Below are 25,239 nucleotides of genomic sequence, written 5' to 3' on the forward strand. Positions count from 1 at the left end.
AACAATGACGACGGACATGACAAAATGCTTAGCAAAGTACTACTTCATATATGAATAAAAAAATAAGACTTTTTCTCAAAATATGCTATGTTACAGACCAGCTGGACAATAAAATGAACCAGTTGATGCACTCTACTACAACTCTAGACCACTGTCTCTAAAGTGCACTGAAATAAGCAGTAGCACCAGAACCCTTTTGAAGAATTGTGCAAAGGATTTGGAATTGTGATATCAGGAAAAGAAAAAAAAATAACTAGTACCTAAAACATCTCTAAATCTAGATATAGCAACATTATGAGATTCATAATTAACTCATCTGTTTTAGTCACCTAACAGTGGAATACCTTTTTGAAATTATAGGAGATTTGGAATCTTAGGGGAAAAGTAAATTAGGTTTTTCTAATTACTTTCTAATACATTAAATTTAAAATAAGTTCATACTCAATCACGGTGCGTTTGTACTGCTTGACATCCTCATGCTTCTTATTTATTCTGAACTGTGCTGTGGCAAGTTTTTCCTTCTTCACAATCATCAGTCTTTTAAAGGAATTTTCTTCAGTCTTCAATTTCTTCAGTTCTGACTCATCACTCTCAATTTTGTCCTCCAAGTTCAGGCTCTGTATTTTATGAGATGTATTTAAAGTCAATACAACCAATTAGGATATACAAATAAAATGAAGGACTAATTTCTAGGATGAGCTGGAATAAAATACAATTTTAAAATGTGATAAAACTGTTTAAACACTGAAAGCCCAGCACAAGAATGCAGACTGAACAAAACAGACAACAGGAAGGCACTAGGGATACTGAGAAAGAACCTGACACCTAGAGAGGTGTTATTTATCATGTCATTTTATCAGCAAGGATTGGAATAGAGGAACACGGTAATAAGGTCAGCCAACAAGCCAAGTTGAGGGGGTGAGGGTCTGAACTAAGGTAGCAGGAATAAAGAGGAAAGAGTAGACCCTAGAAACAAAAGCAGTGGATCTCAATCCTTTTTTGTGCTGACTCTTGATGGGAGATAAGGGAAGTGTGTAACTGGGAAAGAATATCTCAGGCTACTCACCTTTCAACCCCTTTTTCCCTCAAGAAAGAAATCTTTCATTAAATGCTATGTCAGTGATCCTGGGGACAGTCTGGATTAGGACAATGAAGTGAAAAGGATTTTCAGGTTTCTACCCTAAGAAACTTAAAAACGTTGGCCTTAGCTGTCCATCTTCACTCAGGGCAGGGTCTGTGTCGTAAACTTTAAATCTCCTTATAGATCCTAGCTACAGTGTTAGGCGGTAAGTTGGGACTTTATTGATTAGAAGATCATTTCCAACTGTCAGAACAAGTTTAAAATTCCATTACTTTTTTCCAAAATATACATGGTAATATGCTATGTTAATTAATTTATTATTCATTTCACCTGAAGGTTAAAATGGGTCTACTACTGCTATGTTTAAAAAGAACAGTGTTTTATCCTTGAGCACACATTGCCACATCTATTATAATGTAGAATGACCCAGCTTTTCTGTAGGAAAATAGCAACAGAAGGTAAAAGCAAATTCAAGGGACTACAGTGAACTATTACATAATAAAGACATAAAAACTGCATACAATACAAACCTCCTTTAAGATAGTGGTTATTTTTTCCCTATTATCTGCAAGGTCCTGTATTTTCTTTTGATATAGCTGCACCTCCAGCTGACATGAAGGCAGGCAGTCAACAGAGTCTCGATAGATTTCATACTTTTCCATCACTTCTTGCTTTGAAAGAAAAAAAACATAGAAACCAGGTTGGCACTCTCCTTTATGAAACTGAAGTAATGTCAATTTGTTTGCTCTTAAATAATTTCTGTACTTGATACTGAAAGCTAAAGAGCAGAGAACAATTAAGTTTCTAGGTCAGTAACAAAGCACTATTACTGACATGTGTCTAAGCACATATAATTATGCTTCCTAATTGCCAAATATCCTTGAACAAAGAAAAACTACCATAATTTTACTAAATCACTCATTGAAGTGCCTTCCAAAGGTTATTCATAATGATTTTAAAAGAGTTCATTTCTGCTAATACTCAAACTACTCCTGATTATTCCTGGGCAATTATATTACCAATTATAATCTTCCTATTCATTTGTATAATAACTATTACTACAGCTAATTCTTTCAAAAAGATTAATTCTTCTTCTAAAATTAGGAAATGAGTATATGTTTACCACAAGCACTGCAACAATACAAAGGCTTCTTTCCTTTCCCCACTAGTCTACCTCTCCTCCCACCTTATAAACCAGTTGGATTTTGTCTTCAGTGAAATGCTTAATCATATTTCAGCTCATTTTTCCATTAAGTTGTCTTTTTCCTACTAATTTGTACTCTTTTGTGTCTTTGCGTATCATGGATATAATCCCTTTACCTGTCATATGCACTATATATATGTTCCACACGTCTACTTTTCTCTATAGCTTTTGAGTTTCCAATCTTAATTTAAAAACTCTATCCCAGTCCAAGATAATACAAGTGTTCTCCTAAAATTTCTAAACTTGTTAAATTTTCAATCCAATTAAATATTATTTTTGTAAATGGTGCAAGGTATAGACCCAACTTGCTTTTCATCTAGCTGAACTGCCAATTGAATCAGAATTGCTTATTAAATAAATCGATCTCATAAATACTCAGATCTATTTCTGAGCTCTCATTTCTGTTCTAGTAATCTTTGTCTATTCCCATGTGATAATTCTCAATTATCAGGAATGACTTGAATAACAAATTCAGAGATAAACCAGAAATGTTCTTCTTAATTAACAGTTTAAAAACCTTTCCTCATAAAGGATGCTAAATTGTCTACCCACTTCTACTTTTGTCCCACATACCTCAATCCATCTCCCAGAGTAACCCATAATCTTTTTAAACTTAAACCATGTTCCAACACTCCCCTTTTAAACTAGCCAGTGGTATGCCCTTGCTCTTAAGGTAAAATCCAGCACCCTGAATAATCTGCCCGTTGCCCATTTTTCCATCATCATCTCATGCCATTCTCCTTCTTATACATCATGCTTTCTTCCTTGAATATAACTTACTCTCTACTACTACCTCATAGAATTTGCATATGCTGTTCCCTCTGCCTTGAATGCTCTTCCAATATCAATTTATTAATATAACCTCTGTTCATCCTTCAGATGTCAACATAAATTTCCATTCCTTCCCACCTTCACCTCTTGATTTCCACAGTACTAAACTAGGTTACTCTCATTATGTTATTTTGAAGCACCCTATCCTATTTTTTATTTGTTTGTTTCTCTTTTTGGTGCTTTTTAAAAAATATACTTTAATTTTTAGAGCAGTTTTAGGTACATAGCAAAATTAACCAGAAGGTACAGAGAGTTCCCATATACTACCTGCCTCTACACATGCACACCCTATACTTTTTCATAATACATATTATAATTTATAATTATATAACTGATTTTAAAATTGTTTAACACCTTTCTCACTTAAGATAAAGTAACTAAGTCTCATGAGGACAGGTCATTTCTGTTTTGATCACCCAGGGCAAAAGCCTCAAAAATTTGTTGCATAATTAAACAAATGTCTTGAAATTATACTTCTTTTCCTACATCCATTTTAGAGAAGAGCTAAAAATTAAAGACAAGGGCAAAAAGCCTAAGAAGAAGAGATGTATAGATAATCTGGAAATTAGAAAATTAACAAACAAACAAGAGTTGCTAAAAACAAAAAGAGAAAAGCATTAAAATAAAAAGGAAACTCACTCTGGAATTCTTAAGCTTCTGGACTGTATCTTTCATTTTTTCTTTATAATTCTTAAGCTTCTCTGGAGAATCTACAATTTTTGTTTTCAAACTCTCTTGTACTTCTTTCAAAGAAACCACTGACAATTTTAGTTCATTCTGTTGAGAAAACATTTTTATATGTTAGATATAATAATAAAACTGGTGATTAGCCACTACAGTAATGGAAAAGAACAAAGAAATGGGTCTGTGTTTGTTGTAGTGGGGGTTAAGTTAAATTTTGACCACATCACTCCCCTGCTTGATTGCTCACATCTGTCTGCAGGCCAAAGATCAGGCTCCCTAACACACCATTCAAGATCTTTCATTATGTAGCTCTTACTCTCCTTTCCAGTGTCATCTTCCACCAGCTTCCTACTACACTCTACAATCTGGTAATATAGTCGGTCTTATGTCTGGACAATTATAAGTGATCTCTCTCTGATAGTATGGTCCTCCTGAGTACCATCATCCCATTCCTGTACTGCAAGTGAGTTTCTATTAATCCTTGAAAATCCTGTTCCTACTTCCTCTGTATACCTTCTATAAACAGTTATTGTACATGTGATACTATAACTATGTATTTAATATGTGTTTTTGAATTAAATGAGCAAACTGGGATTGTGAACAGTTATCTTTGCTTTCCCAGAACCCAGTGAAAGTAATAGCACTGAGAAGGTACTCACTACACAGTTACTAAACTAAAACAAATTTCTTTCTCCTGAATTTCAAACCATTTGGGGAATTAAGATGAAGGGTATCTGAGAATTCTCTTGTATAACACAAATCCATCCCTATGAAAACAGAACAACAAAACAGCAACAAATGACTATATACACCTATATCTGTGCATGTAACGGCACAGAAAAAGGACTGGAAAAGTGTAACCTCTAGGTACAGTTGGTAGAGAGAAGAGAGCCTTTCATGTCTCTCTCTCTCTCTCCCTCTCTCTCTCTCTATATATACGCATATGTGTGTTATCTGAGTATTTTACAATAGGAATGTATTACTATACAGCTTGTATAATTTGCCTCAATTATTTCTAACTAAAAAATATTTTTAAGTTCTTATCTTTTCATCAACTAATTCAGAGGCCAAAACTGAATGCTTGAAACAATATTATTTACTTTATTCTTAGAATTTAGCACACCACCACATTATCTACTCTTTTAACGCCCTACAAAATTAGAGATCATTTTCCTTACATTAGCATTGACTTTCATCAATTTTCTTCCCTTTACAAAAAGCCTAAATTTGCTATTTTAACTACAAAGTGATTTCGTTTTAATATAGATTTAAATGGGACAGAGAGAAATGAATAATAAAATTGAACCATAGTCAATACTACTCTGATGAAAACATCTGCCAATAGAAGTGACAGAAAAATAAGGAATATATTATACCAAAGTAAATTTCAGATAGCTATAGAGTATAAACATTAAAATAATAGGGGGACTTCTCTGGTGGCACAGTGGTTAAGAATCTGCCTACCAACGCAGGGGACATGGGTTCGAGCCCTGGTCCGGGAAGATCCCACATGCCGCGGAGCAACTGGGCCCGTGCGCCACAACTACAGAGCCTGCGCTCTAGAGCCTGCAAGCCACAACTACTGAAGCCTGCACGCCTAGAGCCCATGCTCCAGAACAAGAGAAGCCACAGCAATGAGAAGCCTGCGCACCACAATGAAGAGTAGCCTCCCGCTTGTTGCAACTAGAGAAAAGCCCACATGCAGCAACAAAGACCCAACGCGGCCAAAAATAAATAAATTTATTTAAAAAAAACAAAGAAAAAATAATAGGGAAATAATAAAAGTACAAGAGAAAATATGGGATTTAAAAAATGAGGAATAAGATAGGCCTTTCTATGTACAGAGTTAAACCCAAATGTAGAACACTGTATCTATCAATTTTACTACATAAGTACATAAAACTGCCAATAGGAAAAAATGATGAATTTGAAAGACAAATAGAGTTAATACCCCTAATTCATGGACTTAAAAAAAATGAAATAAACAAGGAACATAAACAGGTAGTTCACAAAGCAACAAATAACAACAAATCACTGAATGGTGGTCTAAGTCACTAAAAAAAAAAAAAAAAAAAAATCAAAATTAAAATGAGGTGTTTTTTTTCCCCTATAAGAATGACAAAGATAAAAAGAAAAAAAAAGTAAAAACATCCACTTTTGACAACAATGTAGGGAAAAGAATACTCTCATATTCTACTGGTAGAAGTGCAAATTGATATCTTTTTAGAAGTCAGTTTGGCAATGTGGGCCAAATTTAAGTGTGATTCCCTTTAACCCAGAAATCCTACATTTAGGAATCTACTGTATGATAAAAAGCAGCCTGGTGCACAAATATACAGGTACATGTGTAGGTGTGTAACACACATGTGCTATTGTTCAATAGCAAAAAAATTAGAAGCAATGTGAATGTCTATCAATAGGACACTAAAACAATCTACATTAAGGTATATACATAGAATGCACAACTATATGCAGTTATTAAAATAATGAGGCTATATATTGATGTGATAACTATTTACACTATATTGTAAAATGAAAAAAAAGCAGGTCTGAGACGTGTAGAGTGTAATATCATTTATGTAGAATTACATATATATGTGTATATTTGCACAGAGAAATGTAATCTATGACATGTATCTGATTGAGTGGTGAGCTTTCAGGTGATTTTCACTTCTGTCATACATTTTTGTGTTTCCATATTTTTTAAAACAATAGTCATCTATTATATTTAAATTGGAAAAAGTTAAATTAGTTTCACTTTAAGGGAAAAAGAGAGAAACATTTAACAATAATAACGCACAGTTAAAACACTCCTCCAAACAAAAGATCCAAACCTTAAATGCTAGTTAAATGAAAAGATGCTTACCAAACGCTTGGTTTTCTCTGAAATATCTGACTTCTTTTGTGAATTTCCCTCTTGCAGCACTATCTAGGGAAAGAAGCAAACAACTGCTTTATAATGATTCAAAACAGATTTAAATTTAGTCAATGCTTTTTAATAAAATAAAAGTAAGAAAGGAGAGGAATTAAATGATTAGACAAGATAATCTCAAACTTTCTGTTCATTATGACCCTAAAGCCAAAAGAAACACCTAACAGTTCCTTTATTAAGTAGTTAAATCCAAATATCTGAATAAGTATTTATGTCCTGATAACTTAGTAGCCCTTTGAAAAAGTAATACATACAAATTGAAAGAAAAATACTATTTTTATTTTATTCTTAAACAGCCACAACTATTTCCAAATTGGATGTGTACTGCAAAAATTGGGCACTGCACAAATTCACACATCTTATAATCACTGGACACAGACAATTCTTATTTCTTGTTGCACGATGATTTTCACATAGCACTTGCTTTTTATCATGGCAAAAGCCAAAAACCCATGTTCACAAAGATACGAAAGGAAGGTAACGTGAGTTCATGTTGAAACTGTGAACTACCTAGAGCTAGAAAAGTTCAAGCAGTGTATGACTGATGCTGAATGTTGTTTCCCTTTAAAATTTAAAATATCCTGAAGCACCCTTGAGGGTTTGCTGCAGTATCCAGGGCACCTCAGCACACAGTTTGGAAACATCAGGTTTAGACACAGAAAAATCTTAAAAAATTCTAGTCAAGATAGCATATACCTTTGACAATATCAATAAATAATCATGGTTTGACCTGGACAACAGAAGTATGTATCTGTTATAAGGTGCACAAATGGACACAGCGATATACCCCATTTCTTTAGTAACTGAAAGCAATGTGATCTTAGCTCCTCCACATCTACAAAAAAACTTCTAAAAAGTTTAAGGTGTCCAACAACAGATACCGTTTTTTGACGAAACTCTTGATTCAGCGATTGCTGCAGCTCCTGAATATCATCTGAAAGCTGCTTGAACTCTGCTTGCTCTTCAACTGGAACAGAACTGCACACAGCAAAATAAATTAAAATAACATATATCAAGTTCTTAACCTTGAAAGGCCAAAAACAGTCTCTGCCCTCCAATAACTTAAATGAAAAAAACTATCTGCTTTCATGTTTATGAGTTCTCATTCTTCCAAATGACAGTAATTTAAAATCCATGACCTGGCTGGCCTCTACTACAAAGAGAAAATAAAAATCAGATGAGCTCCTTCAACTTCCTGCCACCAAATCTCTGTGTGGACTCATCTGCATACATACCTATCCTTTCTAACTCCACTCCTAATTTTAATGCTGATTCCTCCACCTCTGCTCTGGCTCTCATTTCACATCTCTCTCCTGTATCACCCATTTCTTTTGCTCTACTAATCCTTCCTAATAGCACTTACACGTTTCAGTCTCTTCCATATGAATGTTCTCAACTTTAGTTTTTAAAACATGGTGTAGAATTGTTACTTTAATTTTCATTTCCTTGACTGCTATTGGGTTTAACAATCTTTACATATTTTTAATTAGCTATCTGTACTTAATCCTCTGTAAATTCCCTGTTTATAGCCTTTGCCCATTTTTCCATTATCTTTTTTCCTATCAGTTTGTAGGAGTTCTTTGTATATTAAGAATATTACATGGCCTTTGTTATTAGAGGTAGTAAGGCTTTGCTGCATATGTTGCAAATATTATCTTCCAGTTTGTCATTTCTCTTTTGACTTGGTTTATGGTGAATTTACCATGTTAAATTTTAATATCTGCCTCCTACTCCCAGTCTTTTCAGCTTGCTGCTGTCTCTAAAGGCAATTTATGCCAGGGCAGGCTAAAAAAGAGCTCTCACCTGAAACAGAAAAATCCAAAGACATCAACATATTAGAAGGGATAAAAAAAATCCTTTTGTTCAAAATCAATATATATAAAGCCAAGAAATCATAACCCTTGAATGATTCCTTCTCCTATCTGACCTTTGAGTCAAAAAACAAAACAAAACAAAACAGCAAACCTCTGTGGAAGGAATAAAAATTTTAACAGAATTAACTGATCTGAAGGAAAAAAGAGAATCCTGTCAGTTGCTGCTCACCTATGTAAGATAAATACCACTAGATATAATTTAGGAGAGTAAGTTAATGGCTTTAAACATGTCTGGCTGATGCACTAACAACAAAAAAGAAGTAAAAGAGTAAATTATGCACTAAAAGTTAGAAAGAAGAAAAGCTAGTTTTTCTTTTTCAAAAAAGGTAAACTTAAAACACTCTGCTATTTAATAAGGAAGATAAAAGAGATGAAGTAGACTGTAGACTGTAAAATACTACTTATATTCATTTTGCATTTTGAAATTGCATTTATTTTATTTGTAAATCTCCTACTTACTCAAGTCTCTCCAATTTCATTATTGCCTCCTGGTGTGCAGTATTTAACTGCTGCATTTTGTCCACAGAAGATTTCTATTAAAGCAATTTTAACAATTTCATATTAGTGTTTTTCAACATAATCAGAGACATGTTTAAAAAAATATCTACCGGTACTGGCTACAAAATGCTTCCTCACTCTACAACTTTCACCATGAGAAATAAGAAATTTAAGAAAGAATTAGGCATTTACGACAAGTGACTTAGGAATTCCTTTACTTATTCAACACACAAATGTTGAGTTCTTACTACAGTCAGGCCCTGTGCTAGGTACCAGGAATAATTCCCAAGAAGACTAACTTATAGTTCCTCGACTTAAGTAGTTCAGTCTCCTTGACGAGTCAGAAAAACGAATATAAAACTACAAAACAACTTGTCATAGAACTGATTATAATGACATCCTATCCAACTTGGGCAATGGCTGGGAAGGTGTATCGCAGAGGGTTCATAGAAATGACAGATGTCTGAGCCATGTCTTAAAAATATGTAGTGAAATTAGCCAAACTAAATTGTGTGTTTGTATGTGTTGGCACATACATCTGTACACTTTGGAGAGTATGTGATGTTTAGGTGGTATAAGCTGAACATGATTTGTACAAGGAAATATTTATCAATGTAGCTCAGTCACTAAAGGCCTAATTCTCTGGTGTTACTCAGGTGCTTTTCTAAAAGTATGGTACCCTCAAACTGCGGACAGATGGGAACAAATCACACAGATGACCCATAATCTTTCCAAATTCCCTAAATTGTTAATGAAATGAGTTTCTATCTGTTAAAGTGATTTACTTGAACTGAATCTTATAATGCAATGCTGAGTAAGCATGATAAATAGAACAAAACACCTAATTAGGCCATTATTTAGAAAGCAAATATATAAGTCAAATACCTCAATTATATAAAGAACACTACATTATCTATTAAACTTCAAAGAAAAGGAATGGGTTATCATTATTCTCTTCCCTTACATTTCCTAATAAAGGAAAAAGAGTCTCAGCTACAAAATTAAAACAAAAACCCCAGCTTCTCCCTAATGATACCAAATATAGAAGAAAATCTCATTCTGAGATCAGCTTACTAAAATCTGCAATTTCATATGAATATAATATTGATATGTAAATTTAATTCTAATGGCCATAAAACAATTAGGTATCTGTGACAACCATTTCAAAACAGATTAGTGGTGCACAAATGATGTTATTGATCTGGTATGTGACCCAAAAAATACACTTAAATCTTACATATTGCCAAAGAAACTCCATGTATGTCTGACGGCATGCTTCTCTGAAGTGAATAAAGTTGATAATGCCACTTAAAAACCGACTTGTCCGTTTTGCCTCTAAAATACAAAGAAAGACTCCTTAAATAAATCTTTGAAACAATATAAAAGTGAAATTTTATCCTTTTTCCACCATATATTCCACTCATAGTTACAGAACAAAAAAGTGTGTATGCTAATTAACCAAAGTGAAGAACTTCTGCTCTAACTTGATGATCAGAATTATTTTAACCAAAAAAAAGCACTTTGACCATGAAAGAACAACAGAGACCAACCAGATTTACTATCTCATCTTAAACAACCAGAAAACCAGAAAAAAAATATAAAACAACAAATTTTAGACACTGAACAACAAGCAATATAGGACAGCAATCCACAAGAGAAGTAAATGAGGTGAATTCTATTAATGAATGCACTAGCCCACCACTTAAGGGAATTTTCAGGCTGTACCCCAGGGAGGTAGAATATAAACAGAACTCATGGGTTTTGCTGAGTCATGAAGATAAGAGTTTAGAGTTTGGAGAGACCAAAGCAACTATAATTTTTAGAGTCTGAAGAGGCCAAGGCAACTAGAATTTATAAAAACTCTATCTTCTTGATTCAGCCTTTGAATTCATTCAGCCTATGAATATATTCTATAAATATATTCCATTTGTTCAGGAAGGTAGAGAAAAGCATTAGCATTATAAGGAGAGAAAGGGAAAACCTGAATCAAATTTTACAATTGAAAAATAAAATACCTGAAATGAAAAATGCACTAGATAGGATTAAGAGCAGATTAGACATACAGATGAAAGGATTAGTGAAACTGAAGACATAGCAATAAAAGCTATCTAAAATGAAGGCCAGAGAGAAAAAAAATAGAGAACTTATGAACTGAGGGACAATATCAAGCAGCATAACAAATGTGTAATTGGAGTCCTACAAAAAGGAATGGCAGAAAAAACTTTTATAAAATAGCTAAATATTTTCCAAATTTGATAGAAAGTATAAACATATCCAAGGAAGTGAGCAAATCTAAGTGGGGGTAAAAAAATAAAATAAAATAAAATCCCCAAAGGCACATTATAATCAAATTGCTGAAAACATGTGATAAAGAGAGTCTTATTAAAAACAGCCAGACAGGGACTTCCCTGGTGGCGCAGTGGTTAAGAATCCGCCTGCCAATGCAGGGGACACGGGTTCGAGTCCTAGTCCGTGAAGATCCCACATGCCGTGGAGCAACTAAGCCTGTGCGCCACAACTACCGAGCCTGCGTGCTGCAACTACTGAAGCCCGCGCACCTAGAGCCTGTGCTCCACAAGAGAAGCCACCACAATGAGAATCCCACGCACCACAACGAAGAGTAGTCCCCGCTCGCCACAACTTGAGAAAGCCCATGCACAGCAACGAAGACCCAACACAGCCAAAAATTAAATAAATAAATAAATTTATTAAAGAAAAAAAAAAAAAAACAGCCAGAAATGAGGAGAACCAAGAGAGAATAACTCCAGGTTGAGTAAGCAAGTGGTTTAGATTATTAACTTTCATATAGAAACAGGTGATGATGCCTTGGACTCACATGACACAGGGAAATGGAACTGAGATACCTACTAGATGTGGGACTCTAGAAAGGCTACATCCTTAGAGAAAAGGTAGATTAAGGAAAGAAAAATTTATCATAACAGTGCAGGGAAATGACAAACTTACTAGTGGCTCAGCCTTGTCTCTAGTAAGGAAATAGTCTCCTCTGAGAATTCTAAACCTTGGGCCCATTGCCATATGGGTTTTTGGTTTAAATTAAAGTATATATTTGATCCAAGAACTATCAAAATTAGGAATTAAGATAAAAAGTGGTCTTTAGCCAATGATAATCCTGGAATAACTTCCAAAAGCAAAAGATATCTCAGGAGGGATATGGCCTCAACCCCAGAAGCCAAAGAAGCACAGGACTATCTTGCTGAAGATGAGCTTAAATTTATAATCCAAAAGGCATGTGTGCGTGTACACACACGCATGCGTGCACACACACAAAACCATCTATAATCAGTCTGTGGGACACAGCTAAAGCAGGGCTAAAGGGAAATTTATTAGCACTAAACACCTATTTAGGAAAGAAGAAAGATCTCAAACTGATGGCCTCAGCTTCTAACCTTTAAAAAACTAGGAGAAAAAAAAAAAAAGAAGAGCAAACCCAAAGCAAGCATGAAAAAAGAAGGAATAGCAATAGCACAAAAACCAATAAAACAGAAAACAGAAATAAAATACATAAAAATCAGTGAGACAAAAATCTAGTTATTTTAAAAGCTCAACAAAATTGATAAACGTCTAGCCAGACTGATCAGGGAAAAATAAAAGAGTGAAAAAACAGATTACTAATGTCAGAATGAGAGATGGGACATCACTACTAACCCCAAAGACTATTAAAATGATACGGGAAAATTAGGAGCAACTTTATGTTAATAAATTTGCCCATTTAAATGAAATGGATAAACTTGCTGAAAAAGGTAGCCTACAAAAGCTTATTCAGTAGCTTTGGGAATAAACAAACAGGGTAGCCCTTTATTTATTAAAAAAAAAATTGAATTATTAATTAATTTAAAACCTTCTCACAGAGAAAACTCCAGTCCCAGATGGATTTACTGGTGAATTCTACCAAACATTTAAGGAAGAAATAACACAAATTTTACAAAATTATTCGTGGAAATGAAAGAGGGAATCTTTGTAAACTCATCCTAAGAGGCCAGCGATACCCTGATATCCAAAGTCTGTCACTGCAGTAAAATTACAAAAAAATTACAGACCAGTAGCCCTTATGAACATCATCACAAAAACACAACAAAATATTAGCAAATCAAATCCAGCAATATATTAAAAAACATAATGTATATAATCAAATGGGGTTCATCCTGAATACAAAGCTGGTTTAACATTCAAAAATCAAACAATGTAATCCACTAGACTGAAAAAGAGAAACCACTTGATTTTCTCACTAGATGCAGAAAAGCAATTTAAAACAAGTCAACACCCATTCACGAAACAAACTAGGAATAGAAGTTGTTTACCCTGATAAAGGCAAACTAAGAAAATCCTAAAACTAACATTATACTTACTGGTGAAAGCCTAAATGCTTTCCCCTCAAGATCAGGAAAAGACAATGACGCCTGCTCTCACCACTTTAATTCAACACTACGCTAGAAGTCCTAGCCACTGCAGAAGGAAAGAAAAATAAGTAAAATACATCTAGACTCGAAAAGAAGTAAAACTGTCTTTGTTCTCAAACAATATGATTGTCCGTGTAGAAAACCCTAAGGAATCTATTTTAAAGAATCTACTAGAAATAAGGTCAATATATAAAAATTAATTGTTTCTCTACACTAGCAAAGACCAATCAATCAGAAATTTAAACTAAAAGAAGTTTACAATATCCCTTAAAATTGAAGTACTTAGGGATAAATTTATCAAAATGTATATGGCCTGTACTCTGAAAATTATAAAACATTGTTGTGAAAAATTAAAGACAACCTAAATAAATGGAGGGATATACACATGGATTAGAAGACCCAATATTATCAAGTTGTCAATTATCCCCCAAATGAACTATACATTCAAAGTAATCTCAGTCAAATGAACTATACATTCAAAGTAATCTCAGTCAAAATTCCAGTAGGCTATGGGGAGTGGAGGGGGTTGAAAGTTACAGGCTGATTCTAAAATTTATATGGAAATACAAAAGACCAGAATAACTAAAACAATTTTGAAAAAGTGAACAAAGTTGCAGGACTTCCACTGCCTGATTTCAAGACTTACTATAGAGCTAAAGTAATCAGGGTAGTATGGTTGGTGTAAAGACAGACATATAGATCAATGGAGCAAAGAGTGAAGCCAGAAATATACTCATATATATATATGATCATTGACTTTTTAAAACAGAATTCTTAGGGCACTTTAGTTCACAGAAAAATTGAGCAGAAAGTAGTTTCCGTACACGCTATGTCCCTGTACACGCACAGCCTACTCCACTATCATCCCCCACCTGAGTGGTATATCTGTTACAAAAGATGATCCTACACTGACACATCATTATCAGCCAAAGACCATAGTTCACATTAGGGTTCACTCTTAGAGTTGCACATTCTATGGGTTTTGACAAATGTATAATTACACGTATCCATCATTACAGTATCATACACAATAGTTTCACTGCCCTAAAAATCCTCTTGTGCCCTGGCTATCCATTCTTCCCTCCCCGCAGTCCCTGGCAAACAACGATCTTTTTACTATCTTCATAAGTTTTGCCTTTTCCAGATTGTCATAATTGGAATGGTACTGTAAATAGCCTTTGCAAATTGATTTATTACACTTAGTAATATGCATTTAAGATTCCTGCATGTCTTTTCATTGCTTGATAGCTCATTTCTTTATAGCACTGAATATATTCCCCTGTCTTGATGTACTAGTTCATCCATTCACCTACTGAAGGACATCTTGGATGCTTCTAAATTTTGGCAATTATGAATAAAGCTGCAACAAATATCTGTTTGCAGGTTTTTGTGTGGACATGAGCTTTCAACACGTTTGGGTAAACACCAAGGAGCATGACTACTGGATCATACAGTAAGAATACATTTAGTCTTGTAAGAAACTGAAAAGTGTCTTCCAAGGTCACTATACCATTTTGCATTCCCACAAGCAGTGAATGAGAGTTCCTGTTGCTCCATATCCTCATGAGCATTTGGTACTGTCAGTGTTTTAGATTTTTGCCATCCTAATAGATGTACAGTGGTTAATCAATTACTTTTGACCAAAGTGCCGGGTAATTCAATGGGGAATGGATAATCTTTTCAATGAGTGGTGCTAGAATAATTTCATAACCATATGCATAAAGGAAAAAAAATGAACCTTGACCTTTGCCTCAGATTATATACAAAAATTCAGGCATTAAACGATAATAGCTGAAACTACAATACGCTTACAGCAAAATATAGGATAAAATTTAGCCAAATAAATCCTTGAGGCCAAGATTTCTTGGTAGAACACAAAAAATAGTTTTATGAATGACAAAAGAAAAATAACGATCAATTAGAATATTCAAAATTGAAATATATTTTGCTTTGAAAAGACACAGTTATGAAATTAAAAAGGCAAGCAACAGACCAAGAGAAGATATTTTCATAACACATACCTGATAAACTACTTGTTTCCAAAATATCTGAAGAAGCCTTCTAACTCAATTTAATTTTTAAAAAGTAGGTAAATGATTCAAATAGACACTTCACCAAAGACATATGGATAGTAAATAAGCATATGAAAATATGCTCATTATTATCTAGTCATCAGGGAGATGTGAATTAAAACCATGAGATACAACTAGACAGCCTCTAGCATGTCAAATTAAAAACCTACAATATCAAGTCCAGGGAGGATATGTAGCAATTGAAACTATCACATATTGCTAGTGGTAATGCACTAGCTTCATGAAACAGCCACTTTGAAGAACCGTTTGGCAGTTTCTTAAAAAGTTAAGCATGTACTTACAACGTGAACCAGAATTTCTACTTCTAGTGTTTACCCAGAGAAATGAAAACATGTGCATACAAAGATTTGTACACTAATGTTCACAGCAACTTTATTTGCAATGGCCAAAAACTGGAAACAATTCAAATGTCTATCAACTGGACAATGGATAAACAAATTGTGGTATATACTTATGATACACTAGTATTCCAAAATAAAAGAAACAAAGTACTAGTAAATGCAATAACATGGACAAATCTCAAAAGCATTATGCTAAGTTAAAGAAGCCAGACACAAAAGACTACAGACTATATGCTTTCATTTACATGAAGTTCTGAAAAGTCAAAAAATTATAGTGATAAAAAGCAGATCAATGATTGCAGGTAAAAGTGGGTGACCAAAGGAAACTGACTTCAAAGGGATGTCAGGGAACTCTGGGGGGTCATGATTGTGGCACTGGTTATATAACTGTATATATTTGTTAAGATTTATTCAATTATGCATTTAAAATTGGTGAACTTTTATGTAAATTATATGTCAATAAACAACCAAAAAAGGAGGAGATCCAAAAGAGGATAAAAAACAAATTTTTAAATAGCACACCAAATATCTTCCAACATAAGATAACCTGATAGATAAATACAAAAGGGTCAAATGAATAAACGGACACAAAGTTAGGAGAATTTTACATTTTAATATAATATCATGACTATTATCAGTGCTAAAAGGTGCTTTCTTCATGGTAAAAAGTAATTACTACATTTGATAAAACTGGTATAATTAACACACTGTGCAACATCATAGCTTGCATATTATTTGTATTCATATTCTCAAATTTACAGGACATTTTTCAAATGTAAGGAGTTAAGAAAAACTAATCAGAAAAACAGCTTTTCTGTGGCTTTACAAAGGAAAAATTTCCAATAATAGGATATGAAAAAAATTCATCCTTGAGAATCAGTTATACTTTCTAAATCCAAGTTTCTTGAAGTCTTTTCTCTTTTTTTTTCACATTTATTGATGGAAAAGTAAAATGTTAGATTGAAGCCAAACGTTAAAAATTGTTTTAAATTCTCACTTACTTGGATATAGAATATCAGCAATCTCGAAGTCATTCACCCGACAGATGGGCAGGAATGAGTCCCTTGAAGATAAAGTGGAGCAAGCATATTGAAAAGTGTACTGTAAATTACATACTAAGCCAAAGGGCATAAACATCTTATTTTCAAAAAGATTTCTGGATATATTTCTCAATGTCAAAGGACCAAGTCAGAAGTCTACTACAATATATAATCCTACAGCACTGAAATCTACTTTTTTTGTATATTACACAAATATTCATGTAATACCAAGGTATCATTACAGATTCTAATAACCCACACTCTTTGAGGTACTAGGACTCTCTAAGAATGCAAAACACTCCAACAATTTTAGACTCACAATATCTTAATACATCCATTGAATGAACTAAAGGTGCCACAGGTGGAGGCAGTTACCTGTGTTTGCTGAAAGTGTACAATTTTGGAAATTTATGGGGTGGAGTGGAAAGAAAAATAGCAGAAATTCCCTCCCAAAGAAAATCATGTCTTTAAGAAAGCTGAATGTAATGTAAATACGAATGTGGACTAAGAAAATAATGACTCTACTCACAAATGAATAAACAGATTGCTGACTGGTAAGAAGCCTTCCATTATATGTGGATACATGACTTCAGAGTTCACTGGCAGCTAAATGTAATAAATCAGAAAATCTAAGTTACACATTGATTAGACAAAATGACAAAAATCTTCAACCTCAAGAAATCTTAATCATAGATTACAATCAAAATATATTAACTTATTATCATTAATTTAAAACAAACAAGCAAACAATACAGATCCTGGCACAAAACTAGAGTTGCCATTAATATTAATAATGCTAGGTTCACAGTCAGTGCTCAATAAAGACTTTTTAAATGAATTAAAAAATAAAGGGGTTATACTCCAATAAAGATGTTAAAAAAAATAAAGGGGTAATGGTTAGCATTTACTAAATATCAGGTACTATGCTAAGCATTTTCAATATATTCTTTCTTAATTTTTATAACCACAGTAGGACAGAGTACTATCCCTATTTTATAGACAAAGAAACTAAGCTTTAGCAAGGTTTCATAGCAAACAAGTGACAAACCCTTTGATTTTTAAATAATATATAATATTGGTGAGACTCTACAGATATTACATTTTTGTACATCTTCAGATGATGTCCTGATGATTTAACAACAACAGCAAAAAAAGATTAAGAAAAATAATCTTCCTACTAGAAATACCTAATTTGCTAAAAGCTCAATTGCCTTATTTCAATTGTTTTCAATCTTAGTGCGTATCTCCTACTCTAATTTGGGAGTCCTTCCTGAGAAGAGAACAGTATCTGTAAAGACTTTGTTGTTGCTTACTACAGTCTCTGAAGACAAACTGTAAATCTGTCAATAACTGCATAGCATCAACAACTTGTGTCATTTAGGTCTTTAGTAATAGTTTTCATCTTACTAAAGCTATCAGTATAGGCCATTATTATGCCTAAGATTCCCGTGTAAGTAACAGTAATTTTAAATAAGCCTTGATTTTGTTAAAAATAAAGTCAAGAACTTCCCATCCTGAAAACCAGCACTCAATGTGAGCATGAGAAATGCAGCAAAAAACATAATTTTGCCTCATCTTAAACCCACCATGTAAAAATGCTCCAGTCGAATTCCATATACTATCTGCAAAGCTCTCATGTAGATCATATGCAAGACTTCAGGCTACAATAGAAAAATAACTTTTAATACTCTGTTGCACCACTATCACCATTACTGTCCAATATTATAGTAAATGGATACAAAGAAGAAAAGAGTGATAGCATTACTCCATTCCCCTTGAAATATTTCTTAATTTTTCCAAATTTTAAAACACCTTATACACTTATCAGTTTGCTCACATGTGATAAGTGTCAATAAGATCAGTTGTTTAAGCTTATATACAAAATGTTAGCAAGTATATTCAAATCCAGTCCAGGCAATCTATCCACATTAGGGAATGGAAGATGGGTTAGTCTTTCAAAACAGGTTGTCAGACATATGACAAAAATAATGAGGGTGTCTTTTTTTAAAAAGAACATGGGAAACCTTGTTTGATGCCTCAGATGTTAAGGTTAAGATGCCTTAGCTGTTAAAGTGACTACTATGATCCAGGAGGTATAAATTTAATAGGATAGTATGGGATTTTTAACTTTTATTTTCTAAATCAGTGGTTCCCAAATGCTGGCTTATAGAACCTGTTCTCATCCATATATAAGTTCATTTATTCTAGATTATTTGTACTATTTTAAAGAATTAAAGAGGCATCAATATCAAAAAGTTTAAGTTCTACATCATTAAACCAGGTTTTATTATGTTATCACTTCAAGATGAACACAGGAAACTGGAAGGAGACTTTGGGATTTTCTGTGACACACGAATAGTTCTTTTTTGCATTTAATAACTAAAGATATAAAGAAAGGTGTCTGTCAAAACAAGTCAATTCCCCCTTGGGGCATAATGCAAGAAAATTAATCTGTAAGCTTCCAAAGAAGACTGTTTCTAAGCACTTTTTCTGATTGGAAACCACTTGGAGTTAAGTTCCTTCAAGCTTTACCAATAAATGATACCCTCAGACCACTACTCCGATAATAAAAAGTTTAATATACTTTAATATGCTTACGGTTTAGAAGCTTTTTTTTTCAGGGTGGGGGGAGAAAACAACCATATTAAAGATTTGAATTCCTAATGGGAATGTAGAAGTTGCCCCACATATAAACTTAATGCTATTTTAAAATTACACTAGGAGAGAGAGTTTCTCTGGATTAAAATGACTAGCCTATATCAAATAGTAATAAACATGCCTTTCTCCACATTCTATAGACCTAGTAGTTTAATTTCTTTTCAAATAGCATTAACCACATGCAAACACAACCACATTTTACCTTGGGATTTGGAGAAAGATCATTCTTGGAGAGGTTTTTACCATCAGCTCCTGTTAAGATTTTGTTTCGAATATGAACCACAATTTCAGCTACATTATATCTGGGGAAAGACAAAGTTTCCATCTTGGGAGTCTCCTGTTAATCTGAAGGAATTGAAAACAAAGATCAGAAGCATGGCACAACTAGCAGTTTTCATTATCTAGAAGTTGATAAATATAAGGACAAAATTAACAACCCAAGGTTGAACTATATTCATAGTAGTGTTAACTACCATCAAATCATCAAACATCCTAGTAAGATAACATTAAAGACAAATATATATATATATATATATATCCTAAAATAACTTTTATTCTAAAGCAACACAGTCATTTTCTAGTTTTCCTAATGCTGTTTTCTTTCATATGGGAAAGAAGACAGCTTGAACAGACAGATGAGAAACTTCTTTAAATCTGGGGGGCACAGAGTTTAATAAGATCTATCCTAAGAATTAATCCTCAAAGCAAGATATATAGGCTACACTATCAGCAGAATCTATACACAAACCACAGCAAAACAGCATAAATAATAAAACTGTACTCTGATTTAACATTCTATTCAATGTACACACAGTGAGATGATTAATAAGGTTTGAGATGTAAGTAGGAAGAGAGAGAAAAAAAAACAACTGTAATTGGCAGGAATTCCAATCACTAGAGTGAGAACTTGAAAAATAAGATAAAATAAAACAAAAAACCACTTCCCCTAATGTCCTCAGATAGTAAAATATTCCCACCTGTGTTCTCCTAGAGCAGTAGTTCTCACAACTTCGGAGACACTTTTGGTTGTCAGGACTAGAGTGAGGATGCTACTGGAATCTGGTGGGTAGCAGGTCCAGCATGTTGCTAAACATCCTGCAATGCATAAGGGGGCCAATCAACAACGAAGAATTACTCAGTTCAAAATACTACCCTACAGCTAGCACTGAACTCTGTTATAATACTTGCCACAGTGTATTGTGATAATGTTTATAGAATTCTAGCACTGCATTGTGAGCCAACAGTAAGCTAAGACACTTTCATTTTCTCCATATCTCTAGCTATGCCTAACAGAATAGCAATAGTAACAGTAGTAGTAGAAGCAGCACCAACAGAAGCCACTTTCTCCACCACTCAGTTAACAATACTTGGTTCATTACTTATGGATCTCCTACTCTCTAGGGAAGCAGTGTGATCCCAGAGATCCAAAGTGAATACACTCACTTTTGCAAACAAACTGAAATGACCCACAGTTCTGGAAATCTATTTCTTTAGGCTCCTAATGTTTCTCCGAACACTAGGGTTAAAAGGCAGCTTTGTCAACTTTAACCACTGACAAATGCAGGAAGCCATTCTAAAAGATGAGTAACAAATAACTTCTCAGTTCTGCTTAGACACTTGCAAACATCACAGAATTCACTGTCTCAAGGAAACTTTCTGTCTACCTTAGTATGTCTCTAATAATCAGATAACTCTCTCTCATACTGTGTAGAAATATGTTTGTTGTAACTCTTACCTTCCGGTCCTACTTCTAGTCATTGCAACTACATAGAATATATTAATCCTTTGTTTTTATGACTCCACTTTCAAAAACGTGAAGAAAGCTATCATATCTCTGCTTAGCCCTGTCTTGTCTAAGGTAAGTATAATTTAAGAATAGCCACTCCTTTTATGACTTTGTTTGAGAAAGTCTACCATTCTACTCACTTTCCTCTAAAACTGTTTTGTCAATGTCTTCTTAAAGTGTAATGCTCAAATTGAACACAATACTCCAGATATGGTCTGCTTAGGGCAGAATATCAACACAGTTGATGATAGTCACTGCTGATCTTGTGCTACTACAACACTTACTGACAAATATATATATGTGTGTGTGATTGACTGAAACTCCCAGAACCTCTTCAACATAGCCCGCTTCTCCATGACTTCTTTACATGACCTCGTAGCCAACAAGCCAGGACTTCTCCATGTTCTTTTTTTTTTTTTTTTTTTTTTCTTTTTGCGGTATGTGGGCCTCTCACTGCTGTGGCCTCTCCCGTTGCGGAGCACAGGCTCCGGACGCGCAGGCTCAGCGGCCATGGCTCACGGGCCCAGCCGCTCCGCGGCATGTGGGATCCTCCCAGACCGGGGCACGAACCCGTATCCCCTGCATCGGCAGGCGGACTCTCAACCACTGCGCCACCAGGGAGGCCCTCCATGTTCTTTTTACATAATTGATTATTTGAACCTTAAGCAAGGATTTGCATTTCCTATTATTGAATTTCCTATTATTCCTATTTCCTATTATTGAATTTTGTAATTTGCATTTCCTATCATTGAATTTCCTATTATTCCTATTTCCTATTATTGAATTTCATAATTCCAAGCTTTCCTTCTACAGCCAGAATCTTTTTGGATCCAGATTCTGACACCTCATATATTATATGTCCTTTTCAACATAAATATGCATTCTATATTTTCACCTAAGTCATAGATTTAAAAATCATCAATTGCCCAAAGACTGCAGAAAAAGTCAACTTTCCAAAACAAACTATATCTGGATCAGAGATGATCACAATAGAGAAAGAGGTGTAAAATACCTTCATTAATTATTATCGCACATCCCTCTCTTCTAAAGTCTTGCACACTGTGCTATCAGATGAATCTGTATAGAACATCAAATGCATCATGTAACATCTTTACAAAAATACTTTCATTACTCATCCTACTCACCACATCAAATAACCTAATGAATTTTCTGTTACAAGTTAGTCTCCTTCAAGACGTTTCCCAAACTTCCAGTGTTTCCTTTTGGAACCACCTCCCATATCCAATTTCTATCTTTCTTTGATAGTACAACTTCAGTTCCAATTCATTCACGTGTGTGTGTAGAGAGGGAGGGAGAGCCGGACAGAGGAGAGGGAGAGAAAAGGACAGAGGGGAGAGAGGGGGAGAGAGGCCTTCCAATACAGTTTGAGCTCTGGTGGGATAAAGTATATAAATGACCTAGTATATGTAAAGTGACCCTCAGATCGCCTACCAAGTAGCAGGCATTTACTACTAATTACCCCTTCGTTCCTCATTTATTTGCAACACCACGATTCTGTGCACAGTAGGTATTGAAAGAATACCGATTAAATTTCAGACACTTCATTTTTCAAAAATAAACTAGATCGTGGAAATCAAAATCCCAGGAAGCAGAGGCTAAACAAAAACGAAGAGAAAAGACTGAAAGACTCCCAACATCAAAAAATTAAGTAAACAGTTTCCTGAACTCATTCAGGGAAAATGATCGTGCCACGCATGCAAAGCGCCATGCATACACCGCTCTCTTCCTCTGACTTTTGGATTAAGTATGATATTTTTGCCTTTTGATTTTTGGGTTTGACTTTGGTTAAGCGATGTTTGAGCAACGGAGACTTGTCTACAAAGACAGTGGACCAGCATCTGCAACCCCATAACCTTCTAAATAACTGGGTTAAAAATATACAAATACAAGATTTAACTGACCAGCTGCACCTCAAGTTTCTTTTCCCGTAGTCTATGCTGTACCAGCAAACACCCATTTGTTTCGTAGGAACTGGGCTCAGGTTGTTTGGGGGACTAAAATCCAATAAACACGACCTATGAGCTTTTCCCGACCTCCCAGGGGCTGGCTTCTCCAGCCTCCTCCCCAGCTCTGCGCGTAACGAAAACACTGCCAGGCTCCGCGTCCCGGCTCCGGCCGGCTGCTCCGGAGCCAGAGGGCACACTCAGTCTCGCGTCCTCTGTCCGCGAGTGTCTGCTTGCGCTCACCTACCGCACCAGCCGCCCACAGGAAGGCTGCGAGTCCACGGAGCAGCTACAGGCGAACCCAAAAATCAGCAAACACCGACCGTTGTCACTTTTCAAACCTGCCGCCTCCTACTGGAACTCCCGCCCCGTTCCGCCCCGCCCACTTCCTGCGCTCCGCCGCGCCGGGTGCCGGTTGGGCTCAATAGACACGAGACGGCTGGTGCTGGAGTTGCGAGAGAGGACGCGGGTCTCCGAACGGAACTATTTTTCGCGGAGTTGGCGTCTAGTCGGATATAAATTCCGCAGGAAATGGGAGCCCCGCGGTTTGGGGAGGAGGCCGGGGCTGATACGAAGTTCCGTGAGACCTTTGAACAGTTTTGGCGTCCGAGGTGAAGAGCGAAAGTGAATAGAGGGTTTCTGGAGACGAGCTAAACTCAAGGTGACAAGGGAAGGAGGACGTGGGGCAGTGGGGCAGGGTAAGTCATAGAGTCTCAGAGTAATAACACCGATATTTTTTGAGCGTTGATTGAGACGCCAGGTTCCGTGTTGGATGCTTATAGGCATTATCTCATTTAGGCTTCATTAAAAAGGGAAAGGGGGCTAATAGATACTATCATCAAATGAGGGATTAAATCAGGGAGATTGTGCAACTGGCCCAAAGCTGTGCGCAGTAGTTCACAAGTAGCATAACCAGGATTTGGACACAGATCGTCTGATTCTGCGTTGGTGAGCCCAACTTCAAGAGGTGGGAGCAGTCTTAACAGTTCATCTGGTCAAATACTTTCACATTTACAGGCAAGAAACCTGGGGCTCAGAAGTGATTTGTTTCCACTTGTATAGTAAGTGGCACTATCTAGTGTAGAACCCGTGTCCTTTGTTCTCCCTCCTTTCATTCATCCCTCTACAGGAGCAAGGCACTCCCGGTGCTAACAACATTGAACTCTTCCCCGAATTTGCATGTCCCCGAGTGAGTTGGATTCTTCAGATGATGCGTGGCACTTCATACATGATCACAAGTCTGGGTCTTGCAGCAGAAGATACGACTGGCCTAATTGTCAGTGGGGGGAAACCATTTAGTTTTATTATGGCTTGGAGCTCTAAAAGCCGTAATAGGACTTGCTTCTGACTGCAGCGTACAGTATTATCTAGTGAGGGTGGTGTATTGGATGGGAAGTCTGCACTAAATCAAGTGAAAAATAATACTGGAAAGACTATTGAAAGTACACAAATTCTGGTGCTTTGTTGTAGGGGGATGGTGGAGGCTATATCTATTGCTATAGAAATTTATACCGATTTGAAATAAAAATACATTTCATATTCATTAGTTTAGGGCTCCCTTTTCTATGTCCATTTACTGATGTAATCCTCAAAAGTCAGAATCTAGTAAAACTCAAAAGTGAGTTAGAAAATAGATTTTTTAAAAAATACTTGGAGTGAGGAGAGGAGAGAAAAAAGACCTTTCTCACTGGCACTTATACCAAATCAAACTGATTACTTGTGCATGCACATACTCCACTAGGCGGTATCTTCTTAGAGGCAGGGTAAAGGACCATAGCTAGCATAATGGCTGAGAGCTCAGCTCTTGAGTCAGAAAGAGCTGGGTTTAAATCCCT

General features: G+C 35.3%; 1 protein-coding gene across 5 annotated transcripts in view; it reads right to left on the reverse strand.

The window, feature by feature from the left end:
• NUF2 (NUF2 component of NDC80 kinetochore complex) overlaps positions 1-23,769 on the reverse strand; it is a 31,049-nt gene extending 7,280 nt beyond the window's left edge. The window contains exons 1-13 of one of the 5 annotated variants that reach the window (XM_081216518.1): positions 23,652-23,769; positions 20,632-20,749; positions 19,857-19,999; positions 18,583-18,657; positions 17,526-17,602; positions 16,958-17,019; positions 10,342-10,439; positions 9,066-9,139; positions 7,614-7,710; positions 6,667-6,729; positions 3,756-3,893; positions 1,612-1,752; positions 442-617 (exon numbers count right to left, since the gene is read on the reverse strand). In XM_081216518.1, the coding sequence (XP_081072644.1) occupies positions 442-617; positions 1,612-1,752; positions 3,756-3,893; positions 6,667-6,729; positions 7,614-7,710; positions 9,066-9,139; positions 10,342-10,439; positions 16,958-17,019; positions 17,526-17,602; positions 18,583-18,657; positions 19,857-19,979 (1,124 nt within the window). In that variant the 5' untranslated portion in view covers positions 19,980-19,999; positions 20,632-20,749; positions 23,652-23,769. Of the gene's footprint in view, positions 1-441; positions 618-1,611; positions 1,753-3,755; positions 3,894-6,666; positions 6,730-7,613; positions 7,711-9,065; positions 9,140-10,341; positions 10,440-16,957; positions 17,020-17,525; positions 17,603-18,582; positions 18,658-19,856; positions 20,000-20,631; positions 20,750-23,362; positions 23,476-23,647 lie in introns of those variants that run through there. The other 4 variants (XM_081216517.1, XM_081216519.1, XM_081216521.1 and 1 more) reach the window with 4 other exon arrangements.
• Between the last annotated feature and the right edge of the window lie 1,470 nt (positions 23,770-25,239).

This window comes from Mesoplodon bidens, assembly GCF_964165515.1.
Source record: "Mesoplodon bidens genome assembly, chromosome: 2".
In the NCBI taxonomy this organism is placed as follows: domain Eukaryota; kingdom Metazoa; phylum Chordata; class Mammalia; order Artiodactyla; family Ziphiidae; genus Mesoplodon; species Mesoplodon bidens.